Source organism: Balaenoptera physalus, assembly GCF_965194825.1.
Source record: "Balaenoptera physalus genome assembly, chromosome: 6".
In the NCBI taxonomy this organism is placed as follows: Eukaryota; Metazoa; Chordata; class Mammalia; order Artiodactyla; family Balaenopteridae; genus Balaenoptera; species Balaenoptera physalus.
Window position 1 is genome coordinate 107,793,877 of NC_138885.1, and position 16,150 is coordinate 107,810,026.

Sequence of the window (16,150 nt, forward strand, 5' to 3'; positions counted from 1 at the left end):
AGGCAGAAACTCACTTCCCACCCAGAGAAGAAAAGGCTGAGGTTGTCAGAAAAGCAGAAGACAACAGAAGGGGCAGAAACTGCCCAGATGGCAGAAACAAGCCAGGCCTTTTGCACTTCTGCTGGGACAGCCCTCCAACCTGGAGTTTCCAGATGGAGAGACCCCTCCCCTACACCACAGCAAGGCTGTGTACTCTGCTTGAGCAAGGTCACTCAGGAGGAAGTGGATCCCCTCTCAGAGAGGCCTACTCCATCAGCACCTTTCTCCAGTGTAACTCTCCGCCCTCAGAGCTACCAATTGATAATAATCAATTACCTGTTATGTTTTTGAGCACCTATTGTGTGTCAGGCACTGTGCTGGGCACGTCACACACATTGTCCCATCTCATCCTCATAATAACCTTTTCTTATTCCCATACCCTTGAGAATGAAACAGAGGCTCAGAGAGGTTACATGACTTGCCCAAGGTCACCCAGCTAATAAGAAGCAGAGCATGAGATGCACCAGACACCGGGCCTCAACTGCTCAAAGCTCCTTTTTGAAGCATCCTCCCCCTTCCTTCCATTCACTGAACTCCTTCCTGAAAGATTAAGTGCGAACAGCAAAGGCAGGGGCTAGAGGGCAGGGAGGATATTAACAATAATGGGACCAGTGCGTAGACTGGCTGCACATGAAAGGTTGAGGCAGGGCACTTCCACCTCCAGAAAGCTGAGCGCATCTGACGGAACAATTTCCTTCCCAAGTCATCCATCAAAACCCATCCTGGTGTCATCCCCACCCCCACCCCCATTACTCCAAGGCTGCCACCAGGTGATCACTCTTCTGCCAAAGCATGAGAGGATGCAGCAAGGGACCAGCCAACCTGGCCAATCAGGACCCAGCAGTTCCTCTGGTCTTTCTTTCCTCCTGTTTTCCTCTCCCACTAAGACCAGCCAGGAAACACTGATGGGGAAACTGAGCACCAAAGTGGGATCCCGCCAATGAAGAGAGTGGGACAGTCGCTCAAGGAGGTTCCAGACCCAGCGCGACCCTGACCTCTGACCTTTTTCCACCTCACCCCCACTCCCCCTACCTATCCCCTTCTCCGCCCTCGGGGTCCTATGGCTGTGGCCCCATCCCGCGTTTTTCTAGGCTGGCCAAATCCGGCCAACTAGGGCTCTGCGCGGCCCAAGGGGGAATTGAAATGCATCCCTCTCCCCCTCCATAGCTCCACTCCCCTTGAGAACTAGGTGGAAATACCTTCAAAGGTCCTTCTCCAGGAGCTCGGTCCCCGCCAGCCACCCCCAGTAGCCGCCGAGCCTGCGCATCGCGCCCCCATCCCCCTCGCCGCCCCCCGCCCCCGGCCCTCGCCTTCACCTTGACCTGAGGCAGCTCCGGGGCCCAGAAGCTTTGCATAAACAAAGAGAGAAGGAGGGGACGATCAGGGCACCGCCCCCGGCCCGCCGGCGCCCCCGCTCCAGTCCCGTGACCCCTAGCCCGTCCCGTCCTCAAGCCCCCCGCGGGGCCAGCGGCCCGCAGCCCCTTACCTTGGCCTGGCATTTCCGATGACAGGAGAAGCTGCAGACTGCAAGAGGGCGAGACACAGAAAGAAAGTTTAGCCGCGAGGTATGAAATGGAAACTCCGGCGAAATCTCCTCCCACCCCCGCCCGCAATCCGCGCTCGGGAGGGAAGGAGGGACGGAGGGAAGGAGGGACGGAGAGAGGAGGCGGGGGGCTGCCGCAGCTCCCCGGGGCCTGAGGGGCGAGAACGCCCGGGACTGCGAACCCGCGGGCCGAGGAGGCGCCTAGACCACGTTGCCAGAGACCCTCGGGCGGCCGCGGGAAGTTGGGAGGAGCAGGGGGAGAGGAGGGGAACCGACTCGGCCGCTGGATCCTTGCAGAGGGCAGAGGTGGCCCGGACCCAGGGTCCTTGTCAGCCGAGCTAGGAATAAGGCGACCTTCTCCCCTTACACGCCAGGCAGGCAGCTGGCACCCGGGAACCACGATCACACTCACTCCCCCCAGGAGAGACACACAGACCCAATTCATGGTCCAGGAGAGGCCCGCGCGCGCGCGCACACACACACACACACATTTACACCCATATACACACACAGACACCAATAACCACTTACACCCATACACTCAGCCATACGTGCACACATAGCCAGCCTTGCACACCCCCTCACAAGCCCAAGGAGAAACCTCTGACTGGGGGTCGGGGGGGGTTCGCACACACAATTTCACGGGAGATCCTCGGAGTACAGCCTGACACAGACGTGTGGACACAGATTCACAAACTTTGTGTTGAAACACACGTGAGTTGAAACACACACACACACACACACACACACTCACACACACACGACTCGCTCTGCCCTCCCACTACCAGAAGCTGGAATCAAATTTCCTGTGGGGTTCCCTCAGCCTGGAATGTCCCAGCCTGCCCACCCTAACCCCAGGGCCCTCCACCCAGGGTTTGGTGAGCCTCTCTCACCAGGTCCCGAAGATGGGTGAGGGGGCTCCTGAGCTGAGCTTCTGCGCTGACTTGGGCCTGCGGAGGCAGGTGGGTCAGGGGCACTGGTTAGGGAACAGGGAGCCACCCTGACGGCGAATCCTCAGTCCCGGACCACAGTCGGCTGCCCTGCCTCCTGGATCTACAGTTACCCAACCCCTTTCCAACCACGAGCCAACCAGATCCCCAGCGGAACGCAGAAGGGAGACTGAGGCACAGCTGAAGGCCCAGAGCCGCCAAAAGAGGCTCCAGGGCACCCCACACGAAGACTTCTGGTTTGTCGGTGGGAGTGGGGGCGGGGGGGAAGCTGGGAGGCACACCGGGTGGAGTCTGGGATGTGACCTTGGCCGGCCCTTGTTCTCCCAGAACCTAGTTCTGGCCCCAGCTCAGGCCTGTGATTCAGCCAGTGCTGCGCAAGGCTTTCCTGACCCCACCAGCCACGCAGCCCGGCCCGGGGACTTCTCCGCCCCCGGCCACCCACGTCAAGTCAGGCCCATCCATCAAGCCTTTCTGCTTCTCCCTCTGCCCCACCCCCCCCCAACCCCAGGCAACGCCCCTGCAGAGGGTGTTTCCACTCTGACGCCGGCAGCCTGCCTAGCCCCACCCCCATGCCTTCTTTTCTGGCCTAGGAATGTGGAATTGAGAAAGCCTCTGGCCATGTGGCCTGAGCTTTGAAGGCCCTTCCAGTCAGGCAGGCGCCCCACTGGGCCACTGCCTCCAGATCAAGGGACCTTTCCTCTTCCTCTGCTAATCAAATGCCAGGTCTTCAAGAATAAGGCCTGGGGGCTTCCCTGGTGGTGCAGTGGTTGAGAATCTGCCTGCCAATGCAGGAGACACAGGTTCGAGCCCTGGTCTGGGAAGATCCTACATGCCGCGGAGCAACTAGGCCTGTGAGCCACAGTTACTGAGCCTGCGCGTCTGGAGCCTGTGCTCCGCAACAAGAGAGGCCGCGATAGTGAGAGGCCTGCGCACCGCGATGAAGAGTGGCCCCCACTTGCCGCAACTAGAGAAAACCCTCGCACAGAAACGAAGACCCAACACAGCCTTAAATAAATAAATAAATAAAATTTAAAAAAAAAGAATAAGGCCTGGGCCCCTCCTCTGGAGGCCTCTCTCACTCTTCCCTCCTCCTTGAAGGCATCACCACAGAGTGCCATTTCCTGCACCATCTTGGTTCCTACACTTGTGGGCTCCTTCAAGGAAGGGACCTCCTGGCTCTCTCTCTCTCTCTCTCTCTCACACACACACACACAGACACACACACACGAGAGATACAGTGCCTAGTACGTAGTAGAGGCTTAATAAATGTTTGCTGAGTTGACCAGAAGATCTCCCCTGGAGTTTATGTGCACCCCCATTTAATCATCCCCCCCCACTCAGTCTTTTCCTGAACCATAACCCTCCCCCCAGCGTCTCATAGGCAATCAATAAGGCACCCCTAAGTGTTCACTCCAGGCCTCCCAACCCCAGTCTAGACACTGGGAGCACAATGAGAGCCAGGACTCCATCTTTCTTTGGCGTCAGACTTCATACTCCTGACGTTCACAGAGTGCATCAAAACTTTCCTACCTCAGGGCCTTTGCACTTGCTGTTCTGGCTGCCTGGAAAGCTCTCCCTCACTCCATCTCTCCATTGTTCACCAAGCCACATCCTTCTTCTACTTCTAGAATCCACTGAAAGCCATCTCTTCAAAGAGGCTTGCCCTGACCACCCAAATTACAGTAGGCTCCCCATTATTCTTTCTCAGCAGCACCCTGATAAAATCCTCTTAGCACAGCTCACAATCTGAACTCATCTGGGGTAACTCCTGCTCACTTATATATAGTATATCTCCCCACACTAGATGGATGACGGCAGGGAACATGCCTGTCTCATTCACACTGTATCCCCAGCAGCTAGAACAGTGTCTGCTCCAAGCGCACAGCACCAAACAGCACCTTTGTGCAAATTAGAAAAAGTCCCACCCTCTGGGCAGACCAGCCCACTGGACACTGACTATAGTGTCTTTGTGGGAATGGCAAGAAGATGCTCGTTCTCCAGGAGGACCCAGCCCTGTACCTGGATGCATGGCTTGGTGAGCAAAATGTGGACTGATTCCAGTGCTCTCTCGGGCAGGCACTCTTGGCAGTGAATGGCCTGCAGGGCAGGCCTGCCTGTCACATAGTGGACAGACACTCAATAAATGCCCTTGAATGGAGGGCAGATGGGGAAATCATTGGGCAATTGCAGTACAATGTGCTGAGTTCTCCCTACGTGCTGGAATGCAGAGAGCTTGTCCTTGAAAGCTCTAGAGTGGGGAGCAAAGGAATATACCTCCCCCAGCCCACAGCCCCCAGCTCAAAAGACAAAAGCTCAGCAAACTGAATTCAAGTGGCAGGTTCCAAGCAGCGCAGGCGTTGTCAAGCCCCCACAAATGAATTTTTGCACCTTCCGAAGCACCTGCTCCCAACCCCAGGGAAACCCTCTTGCCCTGAGTCCCCTCCAGGGAAGGCTCCTTTACAATCTCAGTCACCTGTCTCAGGTATTCTCCCATAGGGCAGTATTTCCTACTCTCTAACCTGCATCCCTCCTGCTGTAATTTGAAATACGCCGTTTAGCTGGCTTCTCACTTCTCAGACCAATGGCACGTTCAAATGTGTCACAGGAAGGTAAACTGCGGCAGCCAGCCTCCAAGGTGGCCCCCAGTGTGTCTCGCCTCCTGGTATGCTCACCCTTCTGCAGTCCCCTCCCACAATGAACTGGTTTATATACCAATTGGATATTATAGAAAAGATGGTGTATGACTTCTGAAGCTAAGTCATCAAAGGCACTGGTGGCTTCAGCCTTTGTCTCCTGGATCACTCACTCTAGGGGAAGCCAGTTACCATGTCATGAGGACACTCAAGCAGCCCAGTACAGAGGGCCATGTAGTGAACAACTGAGACCTCCTACCACCAGCCAGCACAAAGTTGACTGGCGCACAACTGAGCCACCTTGGAAGTGTATCTTCCACCCCTGTCAGGCCTTCAGATGACTACAGCCCCAGCTACCTTGACTGCAACTTCATGAGACACCCAGAGTCCGAACCACCCAGTTACGTGGATGAATCCCCACTCATGAATCCCTGACCCACAGAAGCTATGTGAGAGAATAATTCGGTACTTGTTTTAAACTGCTAAGTTTTAGGAGTAATTTGTTATGCAGCTACAGCTAACTAATACAGAAACCAGAGCACAGGATCCCTCAGAAAGCAAGAGGCCAAAGACTGATGCTGTGAACAAAGACCAGAGACCATCCCCTGGGTCCTTCCTTGCTCCCTGGGTACCTGCATATTCCTCTCTCTAACTCCTTCTTCCCTTTCCTTACCCTACCAAGCAATTAGTCATCCAATGAGGCTGCTGAATCCCAACCTTCCTCCCACACCACTGCACCAGTTCAGACCAGTTATCCTTCCCTGGGCCCCATCTCCCCACCAGCCTTGTCTCCTTTCAATCCACGGAATCACAGGCCATTCTCAAGTACAAACTGATCACATTGTACTCCTGCTTAGAACCCTCTGTCTAGCTCCTCAACACACTTATAAGGCCCTACATGGCCTAGTCTTGCCTCTACCTCCAGCCACTGCCACTAAAGAGATCTGTTCCTGCCCCACCAAACTCCCCACACAGACTTCGAGTCTGCAAGGTTCAGGTCTGGAATGTGAGCTCATATACATCCTTCAAGGCCCAGTTCAAAATGTCCCTCCCTGGATAATTCAAAGATGGTCCCTCTCTCCTCTGTGCTCCAAGAATCCTCAGCCCATGACCCTTGGAAAGCGCTTGTCACCTTGGAGGACTAAGTATTCCTTTATTATTGGTTCTCCCCCACATTCAACTGCTTTAAGACAGAAAGGGAGGTCCTGTTCAACTTTGCAGCTTTGTATCCTGCCCCATCCCCTAGCACTGGGTCTGGCATAGATGGGCTCAATAAATGTGTAGTAAATTTCAAACTGGAAGGATTCTCCCCAGCCTAAACCCCTGGGACCAGGACTGACATTCTGGGGCAACAGAAAAGACACAAGTGAGGGTCGGGGAGCCTCGCTCTTCAGCTCCACCCCCTGCTGGGAGAGGGCAGGTGGGGACCATAGTCAGTCTTCCCAAGTGCTTCAGGACAAACACCACCTATGATCAAGCCTAGTAAGAGGGTGGGAGCACTAAAGGAGTTAACTGATCCTTCGTCCACTCATCCATGGGTCCTGCTCTCCACCTACCCACTTACCTACCTGGCTGCATGTAGACTGGCTCTCAGCTCAGATGCAGGTCACACACCAGCTCTGTGATCTGGGGCAAGTAACTTAACCACTCTGAGCCTTCATCCCTTCATCTCGAAAATGGGGGTAATAATAGCATCTACATCACAGAGTTGTGAGAATTAAATGAGTTAATATACGTGGCCAGCCCAGAGTATGTTCTGTATAAGGATTAGCTATATCAGCAGCATCTCCATCACCTTCGTGATTGTTATTATACGGAAGAGCCCCGAGTCAGGAGAGCTGGGTTCTAGTCCTGACTGCTATCGGAGCTGTGTGACCTGAAGCAAGTCACTCCCCTCTCTGAGTCTCAGACTCCTGCTCAGAAAATAAGGCAGCCAACTGGCAGCCTCCAGGGTAGATTGGGCCTGCACGCTTGTCTTCATTAACCGGCTCAGTGTTTAAATCACAAAGGCTTCTTCTCTTAGTTGGAGTGCCTTCCAGCAGAGCAGCTCTCTCTGGATCCCTGGGGCCCCCACCATGGCCTGCTGTCCACACTCACTTGCCTGCTTTCCTCTGAAGGCCCTTGCCTTTCCGACCCCTGGAACAGATGGTCTCCAAGCTCTCTTCCAGCTGTGAGAGCGTGTGTATAATCCCAGCCAGTCTCTCCATCATAGTCACCACCTACCACTTCCTCCCCACAACCAACAAAGGGGGGAACCCAGGTTCCAACCCTGAAAACATCCCAAACGCTGTTGAGGAAACACCCGGTTGACAGGGATGCCCACTCCACAGGGTACCATTTCTCGTTGCAGGGGAACGAGGGCAGGAAAACTCCAGCCTCCCCATCCTGGCATCCCTCAGATGCCTGAGTCCTCCCTGGACACCCATCTCATGGTCAACCCCACCTGAGAAGACCATGGCCTTCCCTAGCTCCCACGGAAGGCTAGTGGCCCTGCAAGATGAAGCCCCCTGGGGAGGGACGCTGTCAAACCAAAGCTCCATGGAGCCCAGGAGCCCCACCTCAGCCCACGGGTGTCAACACTGCCCCCTCACAGCAGGGCCAGGCCAGCGGCCTGAGACGGAGCAGAAAGCCCCATAGAGGGGAGGGGTCTGTAGGTTACCTGCACGGGTGGAGCACTGCGCCCCAACCCCAGCCCTTGGCCGACTCCTGCCTTGCTGGGCTGCCTGGACTCTCTCCTGGGGTGGCTTCCTGCCTCTCGGGAACACAGGAAGCCAACATTGTTGGGATCTAAATGGCCTTTTCCTCCTGGCCTCGGGTCGGAAAATGAGCACATAGCCTCGGTGTGCACCTGACCCCGGCGATAACTGCCTGCATGCCCGGCCGGCCTCCGCTCCTTCCCCAGCTGGCAGAGACCTGCTCAGCCACCCACCTGCCCACCAGGCCTCGCCGCCCTTCCCTGCCTTGCTTACTTCCGTAGCCTGGCCTGGAGGTACATGATGGTTTATATTAGGTGCCAACTTGGCTAGTCCATGGTACCCAGATATTTGTTTAACATTCTTCTAGATGTTTCTGTGAATGGTTGGTTTGGGGTTTTTTTGGATGAGATGAACATTTAAATCAGTAGATTCTGAGTAAAGCACATTCCCTGCCATATGTGGGTGGGCCTCGTCCAATCAGTTGAAGGCCTGAACAACAAAGACTGATCTCCCCAGGCAAGAAGGCATTCTGCCAGCTTTTGGACTTGAACTGCAACTCTTCCCTGGGTCTCCAACCTGACCGTCTGCCCTGCAGATTTTGGACTTGTCAAGTCTCTATGATCATGTGAGCCAATTCCTTATAAGAAATATCTGTCTATCTATCTATCTACCTACTTACCTATCTATCCTGTTGTCCTGTTTCTCTGGAGAACCCTAATGCAAGGTGACTCTGGGGGTGGTCGGGGGGCCGAGTGGGTGTGGTGTGGCTCTGAAGTTGAAGCAAGAAGAAACCTTCTAGGTCATCCCATCCAGTGGTTTTCAAGCTTTCGTTTTTGCAGCCAAAATCTTGATGCAGCTGGACTCTTACATGGAATCTCAGTGATATTGGTTGGCACTTATTGAATGCTTGTTATGTGCCAGGATCTGTTCTGAACACTTTACATATGTTATCTCAGGTAATCCCCACAGTAGCCCAAGGCGGGAGGTTTGCCGTGTGTCCCGTTTTAAAGGTGAGGTAACGAAGGCACAGAAAGGTGAAGCAGTCTGCCTCAGTTCTCACTGGTAAGAGCTGGGATTTGAATCTAGGATGTCTGAGCCAAGTGCAAGACCACCACACCATCCTGCCTCCTGATATATTTAACTCCTAAAACCAGAGCTGCTCTGATTAAAGTGGGCAGGGGTTCCAGGGCCCCAGGTCCTTAAGCCTGCCCTTGGGTTTCCCCCTTTTTCCTACCCTCTCGGGCCCCTAAAGAACCTTACAGTTCCTTTGGAACATGGTTAAGAACCTCTGATCTAGTCCAACCCCTCATTTAGAGAACCAGGAAAACCAGGCCCAGAGAGGTTAATTGTCTCACCCAAGGTCACACAACCACGCAGGGGGGAGCCAGGACTGGAACCCAGCATCTTCCCACCCTACCAGGCTGCTTCCAGTGACTCCAAGAAGGGAGTGACTCAGACACAGGGTAGAAGCTGGGATCCCCAGTAAAGAGAAAGCTCCCTGAAACAAGGTTTCCCCAAATCCAACTAGAGAGGGCTTCTAGGTAGACTTCTCCCATTAAGGCAAGTTTCCACCCTGGGGAAACTGCAGGTGACTGCCCCCACCTTCCAAGCTGACCAGAAGCATTAAGAAGGGGAGTACTCTAAGTCTGGGCCCCAATCCAGATCCAGATGGCAGGCCTTGGGCTCGTGAGCTGGCATTCTGGTCTCTTCCCTTGGCTTTCAGCCTGGTGGGAGGCTAGGGCCCTTGGGCAAGGCCCTAGACTCCCTAGAGCACTGCCCCCAGAGACCTGTGGGAAACCCTCTGTTTGAACTGAGGAACTCCTACACATCCCTCAAGACCCAGCCTACATATGGATTCCCTCCTGAAGCTTGACAGGAAAATCTCTGCCGAGTCAGAGACAGCTTTTCACACACACCTCTGTGTCAGCTTTGCCACCGGGCTCTCTGATTGTCTGACAGCATGTCTGTCTTCCCAGGTCAGGGGCTGGGTCTTGGCACCAGTACCTGGCATGGCATCCAGCCCAGAGGTTCATGATTGTCAGATGGGTGCACACATGCACACAGGGGGTGGAGTGGCAGCCTACACTGGGAGAGTTATCCAGACTCCACAGACTCCAACAAGGGAATTCTCCAGGCCCCCCATGGTCTGGGCCTCAGTAGATATTCTTGGTCCAACCCTCTAGCTATAGATGAGGAAACTGAGGTTCAAATGGTGAAGGGGTTTAATCTGAGGTCACCTGGCCTGAGAGTGGCAGGCCCAGAAGTCGAGGCTGGGCCACTGACAAAGGCCCCAGGCCTCTTCTCCTCCAATTGTCTCGTCCGTCTCTGTCTCCGCACGGGGAGCCTTAGTCCTGACACTAGTGTTCACTTTACAGCCACACACAGGACCTCAGTGCTCCTCACAGTCACCCCCTCAGAGACGAGCACAGGGTTTATTATTAACCCCGTGATACACAGGAGGAAACAGGCTCAGCGCAGCAGAAGACCAGCCGCGGTCTCACGACCACCTCTTTGCCTGTATATCCGTCACGCTTACACCCACATGTCCACACACCTTCGTTCTTTGTCTGCCTTGTTCGCCTTTGAGTCTCCCAGAAGCAGAACTAGACCCCAGGTTCCTTGACTCTCTTCCCGACCCCGTCTCCCACCCCACGCCCTTCAGCCATAGTCCATTAAACAGTGAAATGCAGGAGGATGGGGAGCTATGGGGCAGGGCAGCCAGTGGGAGACAGAACAAATGCCCCAGTCTCTCTAGATCTGGGAAGGTGTCCTCACTGCCCCTGCCTGCAGCAAAATTCCCTCAACTTGGGCTTCCCTGGCGGCGCAGTGGTTGAGAATCTGCCTGCCAATGCAGGAGACACGGGTTCGAGCCCTGGTCTGGGAAGATCCCACATGCTACAGAGCAGCTGGGCCCGTGAGCCACAATTACTGAGCCTGCGCGTCTGGAGCCCGTGCTCCGCAGCAAGAGAGGCTGCGGCAGTGAGAGGCCCACGCACCGCGATGAAGAGTGGCCCCCGCTCGCCACAACTAGAGAGAGCCCTTGCGCAGAAACGAAGACCCAACTCAGCAATCAATCAATCAATCAATCAATCAATATAAATTAAAAAAAAAAAATTTCCCTCAACTTTGCAAGCCCCATGGCAGGGCCTTGATATTCAACCCAGAACCCCCAGCCACTAATCCAGAGGGTCACCATGTTGCAGCCGGAGACTTGAAGACTGGAAGAGGAAACAGAGAGCACAGCAAACCCTTTGGATTGGCCTTGGTGAATGGCCCCTCAGCCAGAGAACAACCTGTACAACTATATCTGGTGGCCCTGGATGGATGGATGGATGGATGGATGAAGGCAGAGAGGGAAGGATAAGGGGGATCTCATGCCACCACAACCTCCTTGTTCCAAAGCACAGAGAGTTGGCGCACTCCTGCATCTCCCACCAGTAAGCCCAGTGGCCCCAACCCTGCCCCCAAGCCTAGTGACCCCAACCCTCTTGCTGGGGATACACATGTGGCCTGTATAACTGGGAGTCTTCTGTCTTCCCTTGTGGGGCTGGGGGTCCCTGGTCCTTCCATGGCCCAGTCCTGACACCTGGTGGTGCCTCTGGAGAGTGGCCCTGGCTTTTTTCCCTCTTCTCCCCACTAACTCACCCAGAGCGTCCAAACCAGCCTGGCAGTCCACTGGCCACCCACCCTCCGCTCCGGTTCACACCAGCAGGGCCAGGCTCTGAACCAGGTGAGACCGGGGTCACCTCTGCTCCCCTTGGGAGCCTTCCATGCACATGGGGTCAAATCCCCTCCTCAACCCGGGCCCTCAAGCCAGGTCATCTGGGGAAGTTAGGACCACAGGCGATCACAGAATGTGCGGCCAGAGATGTGCCCAAGGTCACTCAGTGAGAGTGCCGGACTTCCTTACACCCCCAGCCCCGTGCTGCCTCCTATCAGAGCTGTGTCAGAGTCACTGGGGGGAAGGGAAGGTGCATTGGGAGAGGAAGGAAGGAACTGGGTTGGGGGGGGCAGGGGCAGGGCTAACATGAGCAGGTTCAAGGGACAGGATGAGGTGGAGGTGGTGATGGAAGCAAAAGGCAAAACCCCAGCCTAGGCAACGCCTCCCTGGCTTCTCCCAGCTCCAATCCGAAACCACCACCCGCGCCAGCCAGGACTCTCGGGAGGAGGGTGCCACCATGTGGCTAATTTTGGTATGGCATAAATTCCTGTCGGGCCCGCTAAACTCAGTCTGGGTGTGTCCCAGTCCTGCAATTAGGGACCATAAAATTCTGCCCTTGGCCCGAAAGGCTTTGCCTGGAATGCTCCCCACATGCACATGCACACACTCACACACTTCCATCCACCCTCTCCGGCCTCCAACACCAGCTGAAACTTCTCATCTAGGAACCTTCCTGCTCCTAGAGAGCACACACGCTGGAAACTCAACTCCGACCCAGCCAGCTGTGTCCCTCGGCAAGAGACTTAACTACTCGGAGGCTCAGTTTCCTCGTCTGTAAAACAGGGATAACGCTAGCACCTCCCGGATGCTGTGAGTGCTGCATGAGATCATGCGTGTGTGTGCTTTAACATGAAGTTCTTTAATGCCCAGCTTTCCAGCCCCACCAGGACATGGGCATGGAGGGAAGGAAGAGAGGAGGGCCCTGATGGAGAGAAGCAGGTGAGTAAAGGCTCCAGGCAAGAAAGAGCCCGGCCCTTTGGCATGTTTGACATACTTGGCATATTTGGGAAGTATGTGAGGTACAGCTGATTTCACTGTGGACTTGGGGGCCGGGGGCACATGGGTCAGAGAGCTGGCAAGCGGTGGGTCCACCCGGCCGCGCAGCCGCAGGAAGGAGTCTGTGCTGTGTCTTCAGGGAGCGGGGGCTCCCAAGGCTAAAGCCAGGGACCTGACATCGAGGTCCTCCGGAAGCTGGTGCGGAGGTGGACTGAGAGGGTGGGTCAGGATGCCAGAGGCAGAGAGGCAGCTGTCAGTTGTACGGGTGAGAGGTGTCAGCAGCCTGAATTGGCTGCAGAGAAGCTCAGCGAATCAAGCTGTATGGAGGGGGCAGTGCTGGCGATTGATGGGAGGTGGGGGTGAGAGAGAGGGAGGCATCTGGTGGGGCAACTGGGTGGGTGATGGTGTCAGTCGCTGAGATTGGGTGCAGGGGTCTCCTGCTGATTTCATAGTGTGACCTGGGGCAAGACACCAACTCCTCCGGCAGCCGTGACAGCCAAGCCCAGGCTGCACATGAGAACAGGAGCACATGAGAACAGGGATTACAAAAGCCTGCCAGTCAGCAGGCCCTCCTCCGAGGCTAACTGGGAGCCTCTTAAACTCACCCCTAAGCTGCCACAGGGGCAGGACCGCGGCTTGGCATCTTTGCAGTACTCCTAGTGCCAGGCACACCCCCCCACACCCACCTTCCACAGGCCCTCCACGTGCCAACCACACGCCATCCACGTGCCAACCACATGACATCTGCAGGCCAACCATACCCCCTCACACGCCCTCCACAAGCCAGCCACTCACCAACCACACACCATCCACCTGCCACCACATAATATCCATATGTCTTCCCTAAGCCATTCACATGCTACCTGTATGCCGTCCACATACCTTCTTCCACATATCATCTGTATGCCATCCACACATAAGCTACATGCCATTTCCATGCCACCCATCGCCTGCCATGTGCCATCCACACATACCCACATGCTCGCTATCCGTGTGCTCAGCATCCCCTCCCAAATGAGAACGAGGCACCAAGTCGAGACCCCAAGGACATCCCAGCCTGACCCGGGCCTCGGGCATCTCACTCCCGTGAAGACGTGCTCCCCACCCCCCGTGGCCCAGCCAGCTGCTCACCTTTGCAGGTGCAACCCTCCCGGGTGATGACCTGTCGGCAGATCCCACAGGGCTTCACCTTCTTGAAGGTCTTCACCTTGAAGTGGTGAGTCTTGGGGGCCTCCAGGTCCTCTGGCTGTGGGAGGAGAGGCACAGTGATGAGGCTGGGCTCCTGGGGGAAGAGCCAGGGGACCAGGGGAGAAGCAGGCAAGCACTGGGGGAAAGGAGAGGTGAGAGCCCCTTCAGCCGTGAAAGGCCCGAGCCCATTTATGGGAGGAGGTGCCCAGGGGAAGAGAAAGCTGTGGGTGTGACCCAGACTCCCAGTCAGAGGTGGGGTCAGACAACAGTCGAAAACCCCAGCCCCCTCCATGGTTTCTTAATCACTTTTCTGATTTAGTTTATTAGCAAAGTGCCCTCATTTTAAATGTATTGCTCAATACAATTTGACACACATATGCCCCATGGACCCACACACCAGGAGGCTCCCTCGTGGCTGTCCCAGTCAATATTACCCCAAGGTAAATACTATTGTGACTTCTATCACGAAAGATCCATTTTGACAGGTTTTTAAGCTTCATATGAATGGAATTATACAGTATATACTCCTGTGTCTACTTCTTTGACTCAGCAAGAATCTGGGAGATTCATCCCTGTGCTCACATAGCAGCAGCTCCCTCCTTTTCGCTGCTGCATAGTACTCCACCGTGTGCATGCAACTAACTCATTCATCCATCCTACTGCTGATGGCCCTCGACCTTTTACCCATGTCCCCGAGTGCCATGCCCCTCAGTTTTCTCTCTCTCACCCTCACTACCACCCCCTGCTCCAGCCCAGAAGGCTTCTTCCATCTTTATTTTTATTTACTATTCTTTACATTATGAAAATATCGATAGGTTAAATATCCTTTTTAAAACTACACCACCAGAATGTAAATTGATACAGCCACTATGGAGAACAGTATGGAGGTTCCTTAAAAAACTAAAATAGAACTACCATACGACCCAGCAATCCCACTACTGAGCATATACCCTGAGAAAACCATAATTCAAGAAGAGTCATGTACCACAATGTTCATTGCAGCTCTATTTACAATAGCCAGGGCATGGAAACAACCTAAGTGTCCATCGACAGATGAATGGATAAAGAAGATGTGGCACATATATACAATGGAATATTACTCAGCCATAAAAAGAAATGAAATTGAGTTATTTGTAGTGAGGTGGATGGACCTAGAGTCTGTCATACAGAGTGAAGTAAGTCAGAAAGAGAAAAACAAATACCGTATGCTAACACATATATATGGAACCTCAAAAAAAAAAATGGTACTGAAGAACCTAGGGGCAGGACAGGAATAAAGACGCAGACGTAGAGAATGGACTTGAGGACACGGGGAGGGGGAAGGGTAAGCTGGGACAAAGTGAGAGAGTGGCATGGACATATATACACTCCCAAATGTAAAATAGATAGCTAGTGGGAAGCAGCTGCATAGCACAGGGAGATCAGCTCGGTGCTTTGTGACCACCTAGAGGGGTGGGATAGGGAGGGTGGGAGGGAGATGCAAGAGGGAGGAGATATGGGGATATATGTATATGTGTAGCTGATTCACTTTGTTATAAAACAGAAACTAACACACCATTGTAAAGCAATTATACTCAAATAAAGAGGTTAAAAAAAACAACTACACCGCCACACACATGGGATGAGAGGCAGGCTGGCAGTCCAAGCCTTCCCCGCGTCTGGCTTGCCGCGATCCTGGGGCCAGCCAGCACCCCACCACTAACAGGGGCCTCAGTTGCCCCCTCCAGACACCCTGAGGTTGGGCCCCACACCGCTTGTGACCACATATCTGAACACAGTCTAAGCCGCAAAGTCGTGCATCCACGCTGCTTAGGACCACCCTCTTCCCACCCGCAGCCCCCAGCCCAGGCACATGCTGGGAAAGCTCCCCATTCAGAGGACTCCCCGGGAAGTCCTGCCCTGCATGCAGGCACCATTCCTCTCTAAGGCACCTCACCCTGGTACCTAACTGGATTCATTTCCCGGTTCCAGCAGCAGGGGCCAGCAGAGCACAGACACTGACGCTTCTCTGCCCGCCGCCCGCGCCCCACCCCTCAAAGGTACAGAGCTTTCCAGTGCCCTCTGCACATGCATGGACACACACAGACATGATCACAGACCAGGGAGAAGGTTCTTCTCCTCCAAGTCCCCCTCCTAGCATCCTGGTCCAAGCCTCCCCACTCTGCATGTTCAGAGGACGGGTGGCAGCATCCCACAAACCCAGCATGTCCAGGACTCCCAGCTGAAGATCCTGTAGTGGTGAGTCCTGGGCAAAAGAGACAGAACCAAGAGAGACACGGAGAGGAAAACGGACAAAATAAGAGAGGGAAAGCTAGTAGGAAAAGAGGCAAAGAGATAGAGAGGTAGAGGGGGAGAGAGAGATAGAAAGAGTCAGAGACAGAGAC

At 54.6% G+C, this 16,150-nt stretch overlaps 1 protein-coding gene and 1 long non-coding RNA gene across 10 annotated transcripts in view; one reads left to right on the top strand and one right to left on the bottom strand.

Annotated features, from left to right (window-relative positions):
- TNS1 (tensin 1) overlaps window positions 1-16,150 on the bottom strand; it is a 230,354-nt gene that overhangs the window by 172,289 nt on the left and 41,915 nt on the right. For all 8 annotated transcript variants that reach the window (XM_082467416.1, XM_082467421.1, XM_082467414.1 and 5 more), the window contains exons 2-3: window positions 13,710-13,824; window positions 1,526-1,563 (exon numbers count right to left, since the gene is read on the bottom strand). In XM_082467416.1, the coding sequence (XP_082323542.1) occupies window positions 1,526-1,563; window positions 13,710-13,824 (153 nt within the window). The remainder of the gene's footprint in view (window positions 1-1,525; window positions 1,564-13,709; window positions 13,825-16,150) is intronic.
- Window positions 1,501-3,814, top strand: LOC309663490. Of its 2 annotated transcripts, XR_014265315.1 has the most exons (3): window positions 1,501-1,604; window positions 2,642-2,768; window positions 3,256-3,814. It is a non-coding gene; the product is annotated as an uncharacterized lncRNA (long non-coding RNA). The 2 variants fall into 2 exon arrangements; XR_014265314.1 differs by having other exon boundaries at window positions 2,642-3,814.